This window comes from Tetrao urogallus (genome assembly GCF_951394365.1).
Source record: "Tetrao urogallus genome assembly, chromosome: 1".
Taxonomy (NCBI): domain Eukaryota; kingdom Metazoa; phylum Chordata; class Aves; order Galliformes; family Phasianidae; genus Tetrao; species Tetrao urogallus.
Window position 1 is genome coordinate 141518306 of NC_136813.1, and position 21882 is coordinate 141540187.

Below are 21882 nucleotides of genomic sequence, written 5' to 3' on the forward strand. Positions count from 1 at the left end.
AATCTGAGCGTTGACCTCAATTCTCCCGAGTCCCTACCTCCACAGCCAATTCTCCAGATTTTCACGTACCCTGTGCTATGTATGAAACTCTCTTTACAACTTTCAAGCCCTCAACGTGCCACTTACGTTTTCACTGTTAACATCTGCCTCGCTGGGACAGCCAAAGAGTTCCCGTCTCAGCAAGTTCCCATCATATTCCAGGAATGTCAGGTAGAGGTTGCGGAAAAACTCCACGTGCTTGTTTTTCACCCGCAGCTTCTTTGGTGAGTTCCAGTGAATCACCTCAGAAAGAAAAAGAGAAAATGCAGCCTGCTGTTAGAATACAAACTGGCATTGCCCATGGTTTTTGTGCGTTTAGTTTAGAGCCCACTTAAAATCAAAGAACAACCTCAAAACTACATCACAGAATCACAGAATCATACAATCATTACGGTTGGAAAGACCACAAAGATCATCTAGTCCAACCATCTAGTCATGCCTGATACTAGTCTAGACCATGTCTCTCAGTGCCACATCCACATGTTTCTTGAATACCTCCAGGGACAGTGACTTCACCACCTCCCCAGAGAAGCCCGTGCCTATGCTGCACCACTCCTGAGAAGAAATTGTTCCTAATATCCAAATTGAACCTCCCCTGGCACAACTTTAAGCCATTCCTTCTCATCCTATCACTGTTACCTAGGAGAAGAGGCCAACCCACATCTCGCTACAACCTCCTTTCACGTCACTATAGAGAGCAAAAAGATCTCCCCTGAGCCTCCTCTTCACCAGACTGAAAAATCCCAGTTCCCTCAGCCACAATGTCTTTTCAGCATGAAGGCTTTACCACATTTTGATGATTCTCTTTTGAGCTCTCCATATGACAACCTGTACAAATGAGTTGGGGTACAGTATAGGTTATGATGCAGCATGGCATGAACTCTGTCACAGGTCTACCACAAACCTGGTAGAGAGGAAAGAGACTCTTTGAACAGGGACACGTGGATTTTGGTATTAAATATTAATCTCAGATTTCCATATGACTAACTGATTCACTGTTTCAGGTCAGGTAAGCTCTTCTGTCATTAGATACTGAGGAGAAAAAGCCTCAGATGAATTCCTGCATGCATGTACATCCTTCAAAAAGGACTGAATCTAATCTGATTTCCTTCTCGCCACTGCTTGATTTAAACAAGGCTGATCTCAGTTGCATCATATAATATAGTGGTGCAGTACAATGCTTCACCCTTGGAATTCCTATTTCCAGCATGTATTTAAGCTCTTTTAATGGGAGATGACACTCACACTGGCCTAGTTTTAACTCTAATGCTGACATAAAGGCTCCAATTCCCATTTACAACCAGGCGACTTTGCAGTGCGCTCTGACAGTGCGAACAAAAATGGGACCCTAAGGAAAAACTATGAAGGAGCCAAAAGTACCTTGAAGGAATGTTTTCATTTTATAGAGGCTGTATTTTAGGCATAAGGGAAAGAAAAAAAACAAAACACACAACAAACAAAACCCAGAAAAAAAAAAAAAAAACAACCAAGCAAGTGCTTTGTATTCAGTTTTATTCCTATGACTTCTAAAGAGATTAAAAAAACCCATCTCCCTTGGGAACATTTCCAAGTGAGGAGTTCTGGAGGTTCTCTGAACGCATTAAGTTAATTGCATGGAGGCACCGCATCACTCACACAGCCACAGAGCCGCGGGGTGGTCAGCTCTGCTCTGTGCATCGCAGCTGTGGGAGGCAGTGGGCACAGAAGCACAGAGCAGCCCTGAGCAGGTGAGCATGCTCCCCTCAGTGTCAGCAAAACAGCTCGGCAGGAGCAGGGAGCCCTCTTAAAACACTCCCTCTGCTTCTGAACGAGTGATCCGCAGGAGGAAAGAACAGGACGTCACCTGAATTCTGCCTGCACTGACTTCAGCAAATAAGACAGCCTCTCTACCGAGTATTTGTAACACAAAGAAAACCAACTCACAGTGCTCTCCTCTATACAGCCAACACAAATGAAAATTCTTCCCAATGCAGAAAGCTTTATCCCTTCCTAGGATTTCACTACTGAAGCTATTAGGATGCAATACATACAGTAACACAAAGGAAATGATAGGGAAACAACACTGTTTCAGAAACAGGCACATCAATATATTCTATTATAAGAACATGTTCAATCAAGATCATGATCATAGAATCATAGAATAATTAAGGTTGGAATAGATCTCTAAGATCATGTAGTCCAATCATCCACCTACCACCATCAACATGTAAATATGGACAAAATATACTTGGTATAGATATATTTCTCAGGTAATGCTATGTTCTTTGCTACTTTTACATTTGTATGTACACTCAAAATTGTACCTTAATTGTCAACTATTCTGCTGCAATGTTTGTGAACAATACAGAAACGAAAGGAGCTTTAACTAGCATGCTGGGATAAGGCATAAAGTCATGGTGACATGTTCAAAACCTCTCTTCTTTGAAAAGAACTTTAAATATTCAATATTTAAATGCAGCAAAACACACACAACGTATGCAAAAAATCTCAGTGATTGAATCCTACTTCGGGGAAACAGGCAAATGTAAGCATAGGACTGAATGAACCTATAGCCCGTAACCTATATGGGCTGCTAGACAGTTTTGCACAGTAGTAGGATTTACTTTTTCAAACAAACCTTGAAAGGAAATTGTCAGTCTGCTGGTAACTTGCACCTCTTCAGGATTGGATCAGATAACACTAAAAAGCTAGAAAATGAACTAAGATGCTTGCTAAGATAATCTTCGGTCTATTCTCCCTTCTAAACTTACAGTTTATAAGAGTTTTCTTTGGGCTGTCTTCATGAGCACCCTATGGCCCTGTTGAGCTCTCCAACCACTCTCACCAGAGATTGAGAGCACAGAAAGAGCTAATGATGATAAACTCAATAACTAAATAGGTCACTCCGAAAAATAACACCTCCTATTTATTTCCATGGAAACTACAACGGGTACAAAGAGCACAATAACGCTATTTGATAGAACATATTCTCAGTTACAAAACACTAGTTTTCAACAGCCACACAATTAGCTACGCATTTTCACCGGCGATGAACAAGAGCCTGCATGCCTCGCTTGTAACAATCTGCACAAGTGGAGGTGACCCACTGTCACTGCTGCCACTGCTGAAATGCACCACTCACCCCTCACTGTGCTCTCATGCACTGTTTGATCTCCATAAACATTCAGCAAGCATTGATGAACATCAGTGGGTACCACTTTTTCCCCATGGAGGGATTCAGTGATACACCTTTGCTCCGTATGGATTTCCCTGTCAGACATCATTCTGTCAGACTGCCCCTCAGCTGCCATCTGTCAAATGGCAACAAAACATAACGGAATATTGTTGGAAAAGTTCAGCCTCTACTGCCATACCACCAACATCTGCATCTGGAATTGTGGGCCAACATCAAAACATAGGAGGGATTTCTTTCGGAGCAGCCCTCATGTTCTGGGACAGGCTCCCCAGTGCTGCACACATTTCCCATCACTACGTACCATGTCAAATCATAGCCAAGTTCCAATGTTGATGCCTCTACCAAGTTGCGTGGGGGATGATGTCAAAGCCAGACAATCACAGTTGTCAGTGCAGAGTCTGTTCGCTGCTCTGCTTCCAAGTCTGTTGCGTGTGCAAAATCTGCTAAGTGTCAGGGGCCTAGCTGGTGGTTCAGATCTGATCAGATTTGAAAAGTGTCAGGATGTCACATGTGTACAGATGTCAGGGGAGCTTGGAGTGAACTGAACGAAGCTGAATGGAGCTGATGACTGCCCAGAAAAGCAGATTTTTTAATCAAGAAAGACAGAATATGTCAATGCAGCTAAAGAACATGAAGGAACTATGCAACCATCTGGATGACCTGAGGTAGAAAAACCAGAAAACAAGTTTAGTAAAAGAGCAGGCTACTACTCAAATGTAATCTGATTAGAGAAACATTATGTCTTATAAGAAAGCACGAAAAGAACAGCAGGTTCCAGAAGGTAATAATATTCTTAGCTATTGATATATAATAATACATTTGAAGGCCATGTTCTCTTTTTTTTTTTTTTTTTTCTGTCAGCTCACAAAATAACCTTGAGCTCTATCTGTAGCTGTCAGGTTTGGTCCACCATACAATCAGCCACACCACAAGTTGTACAGGCCAAGACATCCTTGGTTGGGCTGTCACAGGTATCAGTGACATGATAAAGACAACAGCCTGCTCAGGTAAAGCTGAGGTCGTTACGTTAGAAACTTTACAGCAGGAAACAGTGAATTGATTGAAGAAAAAAAAATCAGTTTGAAAGAGACTACGGGGAAATCAGAAGAAAAAGAATCGAACTAGGAATCCACTTTATTTGCAGACAGAGTAAGTGTTATCCCAACATTAAAAAGAGAAAGTGAATCTAGAAACTAAAAATCTCATTACTACAACATCCCCTTTCTAAGACCAAATAACACAGTAATGCTGCATTTATTTCTTCTTCTGTTTTCCCTCTTAGTTTCCAAGCTATTCCAAACCTCTGTTGGCTTACAGAGAAAACTGCACCTGGAACATGTGAAATGCCCCTGCCACTATCTGGCTGGACAATTCAAGCACTGCGCTAGCCCTCAGGCTGTCCTGTGCATCCTTCCTACCCTGATCAAGGCCTCTAGTAACTAAGAAAAATACACTCTTTAATCTTCATTTAGCTATTTAAGTACTGAGAGATCAGACCTTAAAGTTCCACTTCTATTTAACAGTTGGTTAGTTGTCATTAAGCAACTTGGCACTATCTACATTTCCACTCATATAATACTAGTTAATCAACAACTGTTACCATTCACTGATTTCACTTAGCCAGTCTCTGGAATACTTCCATCCATTTGTTACCTAGTGAAAAACACAAAGCTGAACTGGTAGTTCCCATTTATTACCAGGTTCTGATTCAAAGCATTCAAATGATGATGCAATTGCTGTTTCATAGACTGCCAGTGGGATCTGAGATGGAAAATAACTGGGGGTGGTATGCAATGACAGAGTACAGGAGAAGGCTCCAAGGTCAGTTATCTGCACTGAAATATACTGAAAAAAGAAATCCCAGCAAAAATTCCTTACTCTCCAGACACATTATTCTCTTTGGAGACATCAAACTTTTCCAATCTGACATTCAAAGCACTAGACTATAAGCCTCAATGTAACATTATTTCTATAATGTTCTTTATCCATTTTTCCCTCATAGCATCGTCTATCTACAAAAGAAATATTTGGCCAAACGTTTCCTTAATCACAATCCCTTTCATTTTTTTATCCAAAGACAGATCTTGATACTCTTCTTCAGCTCTTAGGTTACCAGAGAACACAAGATATCCTTCTCTGCCCTTCCGCAGCTTTGTACCTACCTTCCAGGCTGAAGGGGGAAAAGAAAGAATAAATTAAGCCTAAATTTAAGCCTGAAGAGGTTTATTTTTGCAAAGTGCTGAACAGATATTAATTAAGCCCACAAGCACATCGCTATTTAGGTAAATAAGTAAAAGAGATTTCTGTAGACGGATGGCTTTCCTACTCAAAAACTAGATTCTTTTTTTAGGCAGCTAGACAGTTCCCACTGAAATCAACAGAAGTGATAAGCAATTCTGCATAGTACAGACACTTATATATGCCATTGTAATATTGTCTCAATAGATTTTTGTTTTAGGTACGGACTGTTGAAAAGTTTTGTTTGCATGTGCCCCAAGCCACACTGCAAACAAGCAATACCTATTAAACCAATGCCTGGAGTAGAGATGCCTGGAAATGTTAAACTGTGTTTTTATCAGAAATTAACATTGTATTAAAAAAAAAAAAAAACAAAAAAACAAAAAAACAACAACAACAAAAAACAAACCAAAAAAACACACACACACAAAAATTCCAACATAGTATTTCCACAAAGTGTCAAATGCTTCACAGAAATGTCATCAGGGAGGTTTCAGAGGTTTCCAAAGTGATATATCCAAAGTACAGAAATAGAAGAGACTCATTTTTGAGCAGCAACCCGGAGATGTAGGCACTGTTTTCAGATGCGGGATTCAAATCCCTGTCCTGCCTGATTTGCTTTCCATGGTCCCAGGGATTACTTTTTGCCTCCTGGCTTTCTGCCTAAGCTGCCTGAGAAGCACTGTCCTTGCATTATAGTTTTCAGAATTCTCAGTTTGTCCTCAAAGAGTTTGCAGCTCTCCCTTCAACGCCTGTAACAACGCTTAATAAGAGGCCTCCTGACTGCAGCAACACCTTAAACGTACTTCCACAGTATGCCAGTGCTCCTTGTTTGGCAGAGCAGAATCACCCTACTGACTACAGTGTTCATACAAAGGATGGCTATCTACCCCTCTTGGCCCTTTGCTCCTCTCAGTGTAGCTCTTTCTTGGCTGGCATTAAAAGGTGCAAGACAGCAGAATGCCAGAGCTGCTGCAGATCAGTGCTGAGGTGCTTGGACAGCATGGGGGGTGGCTCAGAGACTGGAACATAGGGAGGTGCAATAGGTCATGTTTGAGGCAGATCAGAAGTGATGTATTTGGGTTATAGACAAGAAACTGTGTAAAGTTTTGTAGGCAATGTTATAAAGTTGCTCTAGTACAGCATATGTACCCAGGAAAGGCACAGTAAATCATATGAAATACTTTCAGAGAGGGGCATTTATGAGGTTAATTTTATATCTACCTGCTAATTCGTTATCAGTTGTGTTTAAAACCGTCTTCAAAAGCAATCAACAGGATTTAAAGCACTTACCTATCTTGTGGGGAGTAAATTCTAATAATTTAATATACTCCCAGCCTCCAATTTTTGTGATTGCGAATTACCCCGTTATGTGTGTGTATCTGCATCTGTATCCTTGACAACCAGACTTGATGACTGACTCATTCAATGAGGTCATGATTCATTGTCAGAGGCATCACAATTCATTACCGTCTTTCATAGGATTTTTCTTGCTATTTGGTTTGTGCCAAATCACAGTAATTGAGATTTCCTTACAGACAGGAAAAAACTATTAATCAAAAAGGAAAGCAAAGATGGGCCAATCCAGAAAAAGTAATGCATAAATGAAACTCAGTTCCGGACAGATTGCTGCTGTCCAGCCGTGCACGTGTTTGTCCATTGGCACTGTGGGCTACTGCAGACCAAGTGAGAAGCTGAGATAAACGAGGTAACATTGACAGTGGATGCCTACACGTATCTTTTGGCCAGTCTTCAATAGCAACTCCGAAGTGTTTCTCCCAGGGCGTAACAAATGCCATGCAAAACCAGACATCTCTGACCTTCAGAGACTGAAGCTGGCTTGCATGGCAAGAAGAATTAAATGACACCTGCTTCTTCTTAACCTCCTCTTGTTTTCTATTCATACAGTCATAGAATGATTTAGGTTAGAAGGGCCATCAAAGATCATCTAGTTCCAATCCCCTGCTGTGGGGAGGGTTGCCACACACTGAAGCAAAGCAACTTCAAACGGGTGCCTGCCCTCAGAGAGAAGAAAGGAACGTTTCTAAATGCATAATTCCTTTTTTTTTCATATAAGTTGTGGTTCTTTATGTGACAGACAGAAGAACAAAGCCCACAGATTTCAGCCTGTTTGTATATAGTACACTGTCTAGAACTATACAGTGTGACAAAGGAGGTAAAGAAGCATTTAGACAAACAAAAATACTAAAGTGATCTGATTTTAATGTTGATTTAGATGGATTTTAAATTAGTCATTGCTAACAATGCAAAACTTGATTAGCAATTTCTGTTCCTCTTATGCCTCCTCTGAAAGACTTCCACATGCAAGTTCTCCCAGATTTGTATATGCTGCCTAACTGCAGCAAGAAAGTAGAGTTCAGCAGTAGTCAAACATCTGACCTTCACGAACATAAGAGAATTTAAAAAAAAAAGTTAAAATTGATACTGATTCAGCTTAATGAAGACTATCTTAAAAGAAAGAAAAAAAATGACTGGAATTCTCTTTATATACCATGAAATATTCAAGTGCTTCATAGACCTCTAAAAAGCATGCTGGCCAGCCTAGTTTGTGTAGCAGCAAGGAAGAGTATGTGCACTTGAAGAGCCAGCCCTGGGGGTCCAAGTTTATTTAACACAATGCTGTGTGCAGAAGAAGACAAATCCTTGAATCCCATGGGCTTTGAGAACAGATGGAATTAAATGAGTGCCTTTTCAGTCTGACATGAGGAATAGGGCCTGATCTGATTGAAGAATACTTGACTGGGCCAGTTTTGCCTTAGAATACAAACCTCTCCCTGCATTTCCGTCTTTCCTACGCTATTCTTCTTAATCCTCAAGTACAAACTTTACAATCTGTCTTTCTCTCTCTCTCCCTCTGGAGGTTTTTCCTACCTTGTTTTCAACTCCAGACTTACCGTGAAATACAAGATGTGCCAAATACATTGTGTCATGCTATTTAGAATCAATACTGTGGAAACTGATTAAATTTGCTGATATTAAGAGCACATTTTCTAACGTGGACTAAAGATATTTGTTGTTTATTTGAGAAGACTGCATACCAAAACAGACCAATTTGTTTTAGAACTAGAAATCTATTAAATTTCATAATGCAAATTCACAACCTTAAAGTTCTTCATACCATAAAAAATTGCGTATCACAGTTGAACAGTACTGACTGATGGCCACTTCTATAACAGCTGAGTATGGGGACAGCTTCACTGAAATCAGTGGGACTTGCATGCATTACAAAAGGCTCTACCTCTCTCCTAAAGCAAAGAATTTTAGCCTCAATTCAGCACAGCACTTACAGGATATGACTAATTTCAGTGGTGTGAATAAGTTCAATTCAGCTGAAGAAATTGCTTGTGTGTCTGCACCCCTTGCTGAGTTAAGTAACTCAGGCCAGTGGAGGATATTTTGCATCTCAGACTTCACTGCCTATTCTGCAATGGCACTGATAGTGTGATACAATAAATAAATACAGTAAATAAAAAACCAAGCCTAAACTGTATCGGTAAACAATTTTCTTAATAATGAAGAAAGGATTCACTTTATTTTTAAGAAACTTTTGTTAAAAGATTACATGTAAATGTTACACATGAGCTGGATGTCCCACAGCTGATAGGAATTAGTCAATACAATCACTGAAGTCTAGAGAGTGATTTGCCTCATTAATGATCAGCTGGCTACACTGAGGTGAGCTGAAGCACTCTCCAACAACCTTGATGGATAACACAGTTCAATTGCCTCCATACAAATGTCTAGTAACACAGAAGCACCTTATGATTATCCTGCCTGTCTAACAGCTGCTTTGCCAGAAGGACTTCTGTCTCTTGTATGCCTGTGCTGTATCTGCCAGTCCCACAGAGATGGAAGAATATCTATGGTGACTCAAACTGTATTAAGCAATTGAACCACACCTTAGTAATTAGTGTCAATATCTTTTTCTAATGTAAATGTATGCATCTTAACCTGGTGCTGAACTCCACTCTGGCTGTCACAGATAATTATATTATTTAATATAAGACCCTAATTCACAGAAAAATACTGTGCAACTCCCATAAAGGAAGTGCATTTTTCTAAAACATCTTTCAGAAAATGTTTTCACTGCCAACACATCTCTCTTCTTTCATTTCAAGCAATTGATGTTATACACCTGGCAGTTGCTCCCATACATGATTCGGAACATGAGCATAGGATTAGGATTTCGACCAGCATCTGGTTACAAGGCATTAGATCACAAAGCTTTAAGTCTCTATGTCAATCCTGACCTACAAAGACCAATCATAAAACATTTACTGATTAATATACCAATCTACTTTTAAAAACTGTCTTCTGTGGGCCATACAATAATAAATGATTGACTTTATCTATGAAACTCAGACAGTAATAACCATCTTTGATAGGCCAATTACACCACAGGGTATATCTTTGGTCTCTTGGAAAGTCCAGCTTTTGGAATTAGTGTGTCCAGGGAGATTGCTTCTCTGTATTCATCCAGTATTTGGAGTTCATATTGAACACTTCTGCTATCACTCTACAGGGTGTGGAGTGATCACTCTACAACTTACAAAACCCTGAAGTAGCATCCAACCTTTACTATTCTAAGCATTCGAAACTCACAAAGCTAAGGTGATGATTACCATCCTTGTTTGGGTGCCCTCATGAGCTGTATATTCTTGTTTCCCTTCCATGAAAGGCTTTGTCTTTCCATCACAGTGGTGTTCTTTATTCTATATTCTGAACGATCCCACCCATCCAAACTCTTGTAAAACATACCTTCAGGTCAGACACATCTCTGTAGCACTGCTCGGAACGGGTGTGATCAGACAGCTGCACATTCCAGAAACAGGGAAGCTGGTAGACAAGGAAGGGGTTTTGTTTGATGACTGCATTGAAGATATCCTAGTAGAAAGAAACCAAGAAAAAGTTGTGTATGTTGTTTTTACAGTAAGGTGGTTGTTCCCTCTGAACTGACTTTCTCCCCCACATAGACAGAAATGCAAGTGGTCATGTAAAACCTACCTCATGATTCTTTTTCCTTGAAACATGTTATCAACCTAAGCGGTGACAGGTAGATCTGAACTAGAGGAACAAGCTCTCTCTGGACTCCAGCAAAGTTTTCAGTACATGTACTGTGTACTGCAAGCAAGAGACATGGCTCCTCTTCTAGTCACTAGGGAGTGTAATACACCGTAAATGTCAAACTGCCTGCTGTTAGTGAGTACTGTATCACATAAAGGGAATGAAAGTGATCCTGGAGGTATCACTGATTCAGTAAGAATTATTATGTGGGATTTTAGCTAATCCTTTATTGTTGCAACAACTATTCCATGTATTTGACTGAAAAGGCATGTAGGAAAGACCTGCAGAATAATGTGTGCCAAAAGGACCACTTTATGCAGCTATCCAGCTGGAGAAGAAAAGACACAATGGCAATCTTGTAGTTAAGCATTAGGTTGGGATGTAAACGACCTTGGTCCTTTCTGCGAAATTCAGCCCCAAAAACATATTAGCTATACAGATACTGGTGATTCAGGACCTGACTGGAAACACAATGAAATCACAGGAATCATTTGCATGAACTTCACTAGCTTTTTCTGATCAACCTGTAGGGATATTGTAAACATACATATATCTCTGTGTGTACAATAAGCACCATGCCTACTTAGCAGTGACTGATCATGAGCAGATGTAGCTCAGAAGCAGTAGAAATATCTACATATGACGGTGTATTGAGTTAAAATATTCAAGCTGCTGAGCGGGACTTATTGGTACAGGTCCAGCACTACATTAACAGGGCTTCTGGATTTAATATGTGGAGTTGGCAGGAAGCACAAAGAGAGTAAATACGCATTTCTGTGTGTAGGTGTGCTATTTCTTCTCTCAGCCTCAGCTTCTCATTTATGGCAGGGTGACAGCAGCACTTTTTCCTTCACAGGGGTGTTATGGCCAGGAGTACATTAAAGACCTATGGGACTCATCTGCCAGAAACAGTAAAGAAATATCTAGAGACTATCAGAACTACAATCTGCTTAGACAAAACCAGTAGGAAAAGACATAGTATGTCTGGACTTCTAATGTCTGGAGGGTTTTACGTCAAAGAAAGAAGAAAGGAAAATTAAAGCTTGAAAACCCCAATTGTCCATCTTATGAATCATCAGTGTACAGGAGGTAAAAATGTCACTGTAGTATGAGAAACCATATGAGTAAATCTCTATTCTTCTCCTCCACATTTTCCCCGGAACAATCATTCAACAAATGGTGACTGCAGGCACAATATTTTTCTCTCCTTTTCCCATACCTCATCTCCTTTTCCATTTATACCTTCAACAGCAACCCATGGAGTAGCCATGGTCACACCACCACTTTGCAATGCCCCACTCACCTGGTCAGCCAGTGAAGTGGACAGCATGCTCATTAACTCCCTCTCAGCTGTGAGTCTCCACATCTGCTCCCATTTCATCTTCCGTAACTTATCCAGAAGGAGCAAGATAACCCCTGAAGGAAAACAGTGCAGAGAACAAGAGAGGACAGGATACCACATTCTAGTCAAAGCTATTTCCATTTATGTATGTGTTCCTCATGGCAGTCAAAACAAGGACAAGAGCAGGGTTCTATCTGTGCAGACTGCAGACTTCACTCTATACCAACATAGAACTAAAAAAAAATTCTTCATGTTTCAATACATAATTAAGGAAAAGTTATCTTGAATCCTTGAGGCAGCAGAGAAATGGTGTACAAAGAAATGCTAGGTTACACAGACTTTTAGAAGACAAAGTAGCCAGAGTAATGAAATGTGAGAGGAATGAGAGAAGGATGTCATATTTCTATCAGTCTTCTTAACTGCTAAAGCCTGATTTCATTATGATGTAATTAGCACTGGGACTACTCCTGACAAAATGAACCTGTATAGGTGATTCACATGATGGACGTTAACTTCATGCCAGCTTTGTCATTCCAAAGGGAATTAGACAGTGCTGTACAAAAAAAAAAGAAAAGAAGTGATACTCCCCACTTGATCTGAGAAGCTACAGGCTCTAAGAGGGTATTCTGTGAAATCACCACCTGCCAGGGAATAGGTAAAGAAAATTCTGATTTATCTAGTATGAGCTCATTTCTGCCATCTTCACACTGACCAGAGATCTGTTTCCTGCAAAATCCCTTTGTTTAAATGGCCTGAAACCAAGATTATGCTGAGGCAAAAAGAAAATTGTCACTTATATACAACATTTTACTCGATGTGTGTGGGGTGAAATCTGGCCTTTATCGTGGTAAACAATGTACACTGCAAGCTAGCCTTTGAGAGTGTTTGTTGTTAAGGCAGGAAGGAGCTACAGATTGCAAAGTTACACCTGGAGGGGGAAAACTGATAGCTCAAAATGCATTTTGAGCTAGCTCAGTTGTTTTTTGCTTGGACAGAATCCCTTGTGTGGAAAAAAGGAAAACAGCAGAAGCCATGAGACTGGACTGAAGCATCAGCAAAACATTTCCTACACAGACTCAGAAAATCTTACTTGAAAAATTAATTCAGAAAGACTTAGATAAGAGCACTGTCATGGTGAATGAGCTGAAGGGCCACAGAGAAAGAGTTCAGTGGCCTACCAGGTTGACAGGATGTACCTAGTAGGAGCAATGATAGGCCCTGTGCTGTTGCACATCTTCATTAATGGAAGGAAGGAGTGAACAGAACAGCAATGACACCTGCAAGTGATGTGAAACCAGAGGTCTTGAAACAAAATAAATAAAATAAAAATTAGAAGAATAAGAAATGCCAAGAAGCAGGCACTAGGAAAAGCTGCCTGATGGAATCTAAGATGATAAAACTAGAAGTGATGAGAATGAGACTGGAAACGTAGTCTGAATATTTAGGAAAAAAATCTCATAAATCCTTTGTGGTGGAATAACCTAAAAATGGCAGATAAAATGCATTACTTCACTTCCAGTCCTTAAAAACTAGACTAAACAAAGATTAGCAAATACACATGGAATGATCCTGCACCGGAACAAAGGAGGTTCTGGTTCTTTTCTGTCTTCAGTTACGATGGCATGGCAAATTCTTTCATAGGAAAAGTGATACTATTATGAACAAAAAGAAAACCTCTTCTAGTAGTGAAACTTGTGGTCTATTTTAGTTCTTTTTCCTATTGAGTCCACCTGGTTTCCAAAGGTGCTGGAACAACTGGAGGGATCCCCTTTCAGCTTCAGTCAACCTTCCTACTTCCAGCTGTTGGATTGGAAAGGGACATATTGTCAGAACATGCTGTAATGCATTCCTGCCAGTGTGTTTGTCATCTCTCCAGCATAACTGAAGCCTATTTGGAACGCGCAGTGTGCATGAGTTAGTTCCTAGGAGAGCCACTGTGCACTGTCTGCAATTCCAGATCAGTGTGAAGCAGACTCTTTGCACTGCAGCAATAAACTAAGTGGGATAAGCTCTTCTCTGCCAGTGTATTTTTTCCAGTTAGCAAAAACTGCCAACTTTGTTTCAACAGTGAAATATAACAAAGGAAAATAAAGAATAATTGTAAGATTCAGTTAACTCTAGAGTAATAGATTTTGTATTTTATGAACAGTAAAACACTCTTTTGTTAACAGGTTTTTTCTCAACTTCTTTCAGTCACCAACCTGGGGAGCAAAAGGGGAAATGTTTTAATATGTGCAGTATTCTCCTTTTTTTTTTTTCAATCTTCCACTCTTATTCCAGCAGCAGATAATGGTGCTGCGGCTAAAGAGATTATGCTGTCCTGAGGGGCTATCACAGGAGCAGCTGAGAAAAAAAGAGGCAGACGGGGTGGAAAACTGGCATATATGTAAGAGATGATGTATTAAATCACGATGCAATTGAGGCTATTGAAAATATACACAAGCTTTAAATGGTCCATTGTCCAGACTAATTTGGATGTCATTTCTATTTTCATTCATCTGAAAGTCTGGCTGTAACACCTTTGTGCACTCTTTGTTCTGAGCTTCTTGCACTGTAGAATTCTAATTTACTGCTGCTGTAAAAGTAACTACAGGTGAATATTTGTAGCACGTTCAGATATTTACTAATTAGCATTAGTGAGAATAAGATCATTATTTTCCGAAGAGGAAATTTCATACTGTTCACCCAAATTAATAAGTGCAATAGAAAGGAAAGAACAGGTGTGCTGGAAACTTTTCAATTGTTCATGCAAAGGGAAAAGTACCTTTTCCTCAGTACAGAGCACACCAGTTTTACTTCTGTATTGTTCTGTTACCAAAAGCAAATGTAGCAAATGAACTAACTCCAATCTGTGCAATTACTGTGCAGGCAAAGTGCATGAAACATGGAAAGGGAAATATTTGCCTCAGGAGCCCCTACTCTGAGAGTCAAATTGACTGAAATCTCAGACTAAATTCAAGTTGACATGCTGCTGAACATAGGGGGAAAAGGGACTTGCTCTCAGCTGCTGGACTGGTGGGAAGAGACAGGAGGTAAAAAAAAAATCAAAGGAATATTTTATGAACATCTGGCCCCAGGCAGAGGGACTTCACATCTTTTGATGAGTGCAGCATTCTCCTGCCCTAACCTACCTAAGAAAAACAAAGGGAAAGCTTGGCAGCAAATACACAGAGAAAAGTGGCAAACCAAATGTCTCATGAGTATTAAACAAACTGATTGGTCACAGAACACCCCAGATTCCTGATCAAGAGGTAATACTTCAGGCATATGCAGAGGTGCAAATGACTCAGAGAGTTCTTGAAAAAAAATGCACTAACACTAAACATATGGAAGACATCTACATGTTCAGTTTTTACTTGAATGACATTTTCTTCCCCATCTTGATGAGATTTTGTTTGAACTACCAAAACACGACAGATTCTGAATCACTAAAACAAACAAAAAATGGAGTTACTTCAAAAAGGTTATTTCGGGACACACTACAGAAAAAAAAAACACCAAACAACCTTAAACTGAAAAAGGGAATCTGGTGAATAATGTGGACACAACAGGGCAAAACTTCTGCACGAACATCTTTGGACTGAAACACACCATTTTGGAAATACTACAATTTTTTATTTTGCACATATGAGAAACAACTCATTCTAAAATATTCTTCCCTTCAATAGCAACACAAATTAAAAAACCTGTTGGAAATGAATGGAAAATTGAATGTTTTACTTTGGGCTTAACCAAAGTTTTGGTATCATCTGATTTTTCTGTCCTTTCTTAATTTACTTGGACTCAATTTTTTTTGTTTCTCCAATGCTGTGACCATGCAACCATTTCCCTGCGTGTTTCCATGCTTCTTTTGTGTGCATGTGTGTGTGTCTTCATCTGCTCCAGGACAAAATGCTTCATTTTATTTTTCCAAACAGTAAATTGAAAGTTTTCAGAAGCATCAGCAATTTCCTTGGAGTGCTCTCAAGCAGCCTCACCTCTTGCTTCGGGAACACAGACTATGTTTTTTTCCTGAAATTCACAAAGGAGTTTACAGTAGAGTAAGAAGTAATAAACAATGTTTTAAGATAGAGCAGAATCACTCATAGAGGTGACGGTGAAACTTGACAAGCTTTCAAATGCAATCATTTATTAAAATGGCCATTTCAAAGTGGCTGAGAAAATACTGTTGTGGTGAGAAAAGGATTATAGCCACTAAGAAATCTGTGAGCACTGCCTTGCCCATTTCTTTCAGGTGGAACAGGATACTTCTGTGAGCTGTTTAGGCAATGCCATACTGAGTGAGTAGCATCACAGTTCGTCCTTGTAATGCTTTTAACATTCATCTCATAACTGTGCCTAAATAGTGAACCATCTAGATAGCCAGTAGACAACAGTACATTGTTGCTTCTAAAATACAAAGCATCAGTGAGTTTTAGAATGATTACTAGGATTTTACAACTTCTAACTAACATACCAAAGACAGAACACCAAGCTACTAAAACTTAGACTATTCGAGAAATAATGTTAGAAAAGGGTGACATGGAAATTTACTACAAAATGAACTGTTCCAGAGATTTAAGGCAGTACAAACAACAGCAAGCTGCCACATAATATGAAATACATTTGGTACCACACAGTTCAACCTTAGGTGGTAAGGAAGAAGTTCACATTTCTGCCATCCCATATGAAGTGCTGTAACAGTGCCAATTCCTTAGTAAATCAGCAAGAATCACAGAATCCTGTAATAATTCAGGTTAGAAAAAAGAGCACTATGATCACCCAGTCCAACTCTTAGCCCATCCCCACCATGCCCACTGACCATGTCCTCAGTGCCACAGCCACACGGCTCTGCAACACCTCCAGGGATGGTGACTGCACCACCTCCCTGAGCAGCCTGTGCCACTGCAACCACTCTTTCTGAGAAGAAATTTCTCCTAATATCCAGCCTGAATCTCCTCTGGTGCAACTTAAAGGCATTACCTCTTGTTCTTTTAATTACAGTTTACTGTACCTGAAATAGTTGGAAGTGGCCACAGGGTGCAATGCTAGCAATACGACTAAGCCTTTGCTGGATTAAGGTCCAAACTGCTGGTTTTGCTAAGGACTAGATTTGTAATACACTGGGTCAGTCCTCTACAGCACTGATTGGTAACCTCTGCTTTCCATTCACAGTATCAAGAATAAATACAGAAACACAAGTTTATACCTGCTAGGGACTAAAAATGAAATTGAAGCTGTAATTCCACATATTTCAGCATAAACAGATACCATAATGGTAACTGCACATGCCTCTAAATCTTCATTTTAAGTCTCTGTGTGGATGAAAATCACTGCTTAACCACTTAAGGTAGAAATAACAGATTACGTTACTTTCTATACAATTTATTTAACTGCTGCTTATAATTTGAGTAGCCATAATAAAACTACAGTTTATGTCTGTATCTTTTAACACAGAATGACCAAAGGACTCTCTTTCTTATCACAATTTTATGGTACCCTACCACGTAACTTAATAAGCACTTACGTGCACCAGCCTTATTCTCAAAGAAAGCCTTTCACGTCTAATAAAAACTTGCAGTGATACACAATGCGTTAATTGAGAATAAACAATGACTCCACATTTGCAAATTTCTCTCAGAAAACAGAACAGGGCTGAGAAGCAGTTTTGAAATGGAAAGTGGGTGTCCCTCTGGGCTTGGTGACAGAATGCAATAGCCCTTGTTTTCTCAGCACAAGTATTGAAAGCGAAGCTGTGGTAATGTGCATTTGGAAATTTAGTGCACTCACCCTGTTGGTAACTGGTTCCTCTTGAAGCATTATAAACATTATTTTTTATACTTGCTGATGACCACTTAATGAAATGGAATACTTTTTTTTTTCTTTTTTCTTTTTCCCCTTTTTCCAAAGTATGATGCTTTTGCTTAGGCAAAGTGAAGGTGTAGAATATACTGGAAATGATCCTACCTTCTTACAGAGCTACTGACTACAGCTCAGAATTTCCTGGTTCACTGAATGTTTCCTTATCGTGTAGATGTTACTCTTCCTGAGCAATATGATACAGACATGTAAGCACTGTAAACTTATCAGCCTTCTTTTGCACAGAGCCAATGCTGTACAAAGTCATACCATTTTCCATGCACAAATTGCTGATCAACTTTTCCTAAATTTTAGAAGAGAATACAGTATGGCTGGCAAAAGAACAAATATTAGCAAAACCAAAAAGGGAACGAAGAGTTGTCATCTACTCTGCCTGATTTGTGTCCTATGGACGACAGCAATGATATCACCTTCCTTGTTTCCATGTGTTTTCTGAACCCCATGCAAGGAGTAGTAGATGATAACCACCTGTGATGAAGCTCCTTACACGGGCTTTAGAAAGCACTACAGTTTTATTACAGCCTTTAAGTTTCACTACCCTTGTGAGCATATAGAGAGCAGAGGTTATGTTATAAAGGCAGTGGAAAGCAAAAATTCCAGGGACTTTTCAGTTGGTAAACCAGAGACATGGTTTCCAAGAGAAAAAAAAAAAAACAAAAAAAACAACCCTTTCGTAGTCTTTCATTAGTCAACAATGGGAATCAAGTTGCATAGAAAGGTTTGTAAAAATTCACTGCTTGAAACCTCCATTTAACAAAGCATCACAGCTTAGTATTCTTTGAAGCACAATTTACCAATCCTTACACGGATAAACATACAGCAAGAAGGCAAAACTCTTATTAACTCTTTTCTTCCCTCTTATCCGTGGCAACCCACTGCCATGTGTGAGATTACAGCATGTTCCTGCCTTGGGGAAGGAAAGATCTCATTGCAAAAAGCGTGAACAGAGTTACCAGCAAAATGGTACTCAGGATTCTGTAGCAGTGTGGCTATGCCTTGTAAATACCTGCAAATTGGGCAATGGGATGTATCACTGATGCTTTCCCCACTCTTTTTAATAATCATCTTCAGCTAGGAACAAAGAACCTTTGCTGAGCTCCCTGCTCTGTCATGAGCATCCCCCTTCCAGGCAGGGCAAGAAGTCAGCACAGATCTGAAACAAAGCAGTGCAATCAGCTGTTCCCCTTACCCAGCAGTGGCAGATTAGAATAACAGAATCATAGAATCATTTGGGGCCCCCAATACAACAAAGACAGGGAGCTGTTGGAGAGGGTCCAGAGAAGGCCACAAAGATGATCAGAGGGCTGCAGCACCTCCCCTACAAAGACAGGCTGAGGGAGCTGGGCTTGCTCAGCATGGAGAAAAGAAGGCTGCGGGGTGACCTCAGTGCAGCCTGCAGTACCTAAAGGGAGCCTACAGATAGGAGGGGAGTCAGCTCTTGGAAAGGGGAGATGACAGCAGGACAAAGGGAAATGGTTTGAAGTTGAGGGAGGGCAGATTGAGGTTGGATGTCAGGGGGAAGTTCTGTGCTGTGAGAGTGGTGAGGTGCTGGAACAGGTGCCCAGAGAGGCTGTGATGCCCCGTCCATCCCTGGAGGTGTTCAAGGCCAGGTTGGATGAGGCCCTGGGCAGCCTGAGCTGCTGTGAAATGTGGAGGTTGGTGGCCCTGCCTGTGGTGGGGGGTTGGAGCTTCATGATCACAGAATCACAGAATCACAGAATCACAGAATTGTAGGGGTTGGAAGGGACCTCCAGAGATCATCGAGTCCAACCCCCCTGCCAAAGCAGGTTCCCTACACCAGGTCGCACAGGTAGGCATCCAGGCAGGTCTTGAACATCTCCAGAGAAGGAGACTCCACCACCTCCCTGGGCAGCCTGTTCCAGTGCTCCGTCACCTCACTGTAAAGAAGTTCTTGCGCATGTTTGTGCGGAACTTCCTATGCTGCAGTTTCCAGCCGTTTCCCCTTGTCCTGTCTCCACTCACCACTGAAAACAGTCTGGCCTTGCCATTCTGCCCCCCACACCTTAGAGATTTATAGACCTGGATCAGGTCCCCTCTCAGTCTTCTCTTCCCAAGGCTGAACAGACCCAGTTCACTCAGCCTTTCCTCATAGGAGAGATGCTCCAGGCCCTTCACCATCTTCGTGGCCCTCCGCTGGACTCTTTCCAAGAGATCCTTGTCTTTTTTGTACTGGGGAGCCCAGAACTGGACGCAGTACTCCAGATGAGGCCTCACCAGGGCAGAGTAGAGGGGGAGGATCACCTCCCTCGACCTGCTGGACACGCTCTTTTTAATGCACCCCAGTAAGCCATTGGCCTTTTTGGCTACAAGGGCACACTGCTGGCTCATGGCCAACCTGTCATCCACCAGGAAATGGTGGATCCTTGAGGTCCCTTCCAACCCTGTGATTCTGTGATTCTGTGAACCCATAATAATAATAATACACACCTCAAATTCAATTTAAAAAATGATTGGGCTTATATGATAGCCCATATGAAAATGATAGGCAGCTTTTGTTCAGAAAAAATCCAGAAGTTGTAAATCTCAGTTAATACATTTTAACATCAGATGAGCAAAAGGAGGTTTCAGCCTCTGTATGCTGCAGCACAAGGGCAACAATCAATTTAAATGGAACACTGGACAGTTGTTCAAGGATGTAAGAATCTCACATTATTGCCATGCAGAAGAATCACCTAACAGCGACTCAGTGTGTATCTCTTTGCATATCAGGGGGTTGTGATGGAGGTTCCAAAAGCTAACACTAACAGAATGATGGTCAGGTATGCATCTCATGTAAAGCACTTTGACTCCTGAGACCTAAAAAAAAAATTACATGGGAGAAATGTGGAAATTTTTTACAAAGTTTTGAAGAACTTTTCCTCTCTCCAATATTAAAATTGCAGTAGGCTCTTACACTGCAGATTACCTGTGATTTCATTTGCTTGGGTGTTTCGGTGACTTCAATCAAGAAGAAAAAAATCCTATTTAAATACATGTTTCAGTGATGAAGTTGGAAAGGATAATTCTTACCTATTACACAACAGAGACCACAGGATTTTTCATAATCAATTTGTACTTTAATTAGAACATAACTTCTAGAAAAGCATTCAGTCTTGATTTAAAATTTCCAATAATGGATAATCTGCCACAAACTATGACAACTTATTCCAGTGCATAATTACCCTGATGAAAGATACATCCTTGATTTCTAATTTGAACATGTCTTCAATCTTGCAGCCATTTGATCTTGCTGAACCTATGCTGAATTGGCAAGCCCTCTATTAGCAAATGTCGTTTTTTCCTGCAGACACTAATAAGTTATGATACAGCTATCCCTTGACTCTTTCCCAGATGAGTTCCTGAAGCCATAAGTTTTCCAAAATTTACTCTGAACTTTGTTGATTGATAGTGTTGATATAAAGTGTCCCACTTTGACTTGTGGGGATTAGGTTGGGGCAAGTGGTTAAACCTACATTTTGAAACACATTCACTTCAAGGTCAAGAACTATGGAGTGTACACACACACACACAATGTTCAGAGTCAAGGCCTTTTCAGAGGAAGCTGGCTACATTCATATAACCTTGGCTTTAAAGATCTAGTTCCTGTTCCTTCAGCTCTCAGACACAACTGTTATTTTGTGTCTGCATTTCCCAGTGTCCTACATAATGTGAGAACCGTGTTACAGTTTTCTAGATCAGAGTTTTTAGCATGGAACTGATGGTCTCTGTTATATGGATCGGTGAATGTGGCACCAGGGCATGCGGGAATATTAGCATGAAGTCTTCTGATGTGGTGTTGATGGGCTAGAAACAGGAGCCACAATGTATCCATTCAACCTATCCATTCAACCTACCAAAAGTATTCCCTGGAGTGAACTAGAACCAAATTACACTCAGTATTTATTCTTTTCCTGAAGGAAGCCAGGTTGGTACCTAAGAGAAACAGGGTGCCAACTAATTTCGGTACCCTGCAGATGATCAGAAAGACAAGACTGAAGAGTGAACTAAGGAGCTGAATTACCTGGCAGTGCAGACATTCAGTATGTAAGAAGAAAAAGTCTGTGTTCAATTAAAAAAAAATAAAAATCTTGTACTTGTACTTGAAATGTCCCTGTTCAGAGTTCACAACAAGTATTTTGACAAC

General features: G+C 40.4%; 1 protein-coding gene across 3 annotated transcripts in view; it reads right to left on the reverse strand.

Moving 5' to 3' along the window:
- LARGE1 (LARGE xylosyl- and glucuronyltransferase 1) overlaps positions 1 to 21882 on the reverse strand; it is a gene marked incomplete at both ends in the record, with an annotated part of 197781 nt that overhangs the window by 32511 nt on the left and 143388 nt on the right. For 2 of the 3 annotated variants that reach the window (XM_079545304.1, XM_079545303.1), the window contains 3 exons: positions 127 to 282; positions 10232 to 10357; positions 11841 to 11953. In XM_079545304.1, the coding sequence (XP_079401430.1) occupies positions 127 to 282; positions 10232 to 10357; positions 11841 to 11953 (395 nt within the window). The remainder of the gene's footprint in view (positions 1 to 126; positions 283 to 10231; positions 10358 to 11840; positions 11954 to 21882) is intronic. The other variant, XM_079545305.1, reaches the window with a different exon arrangement.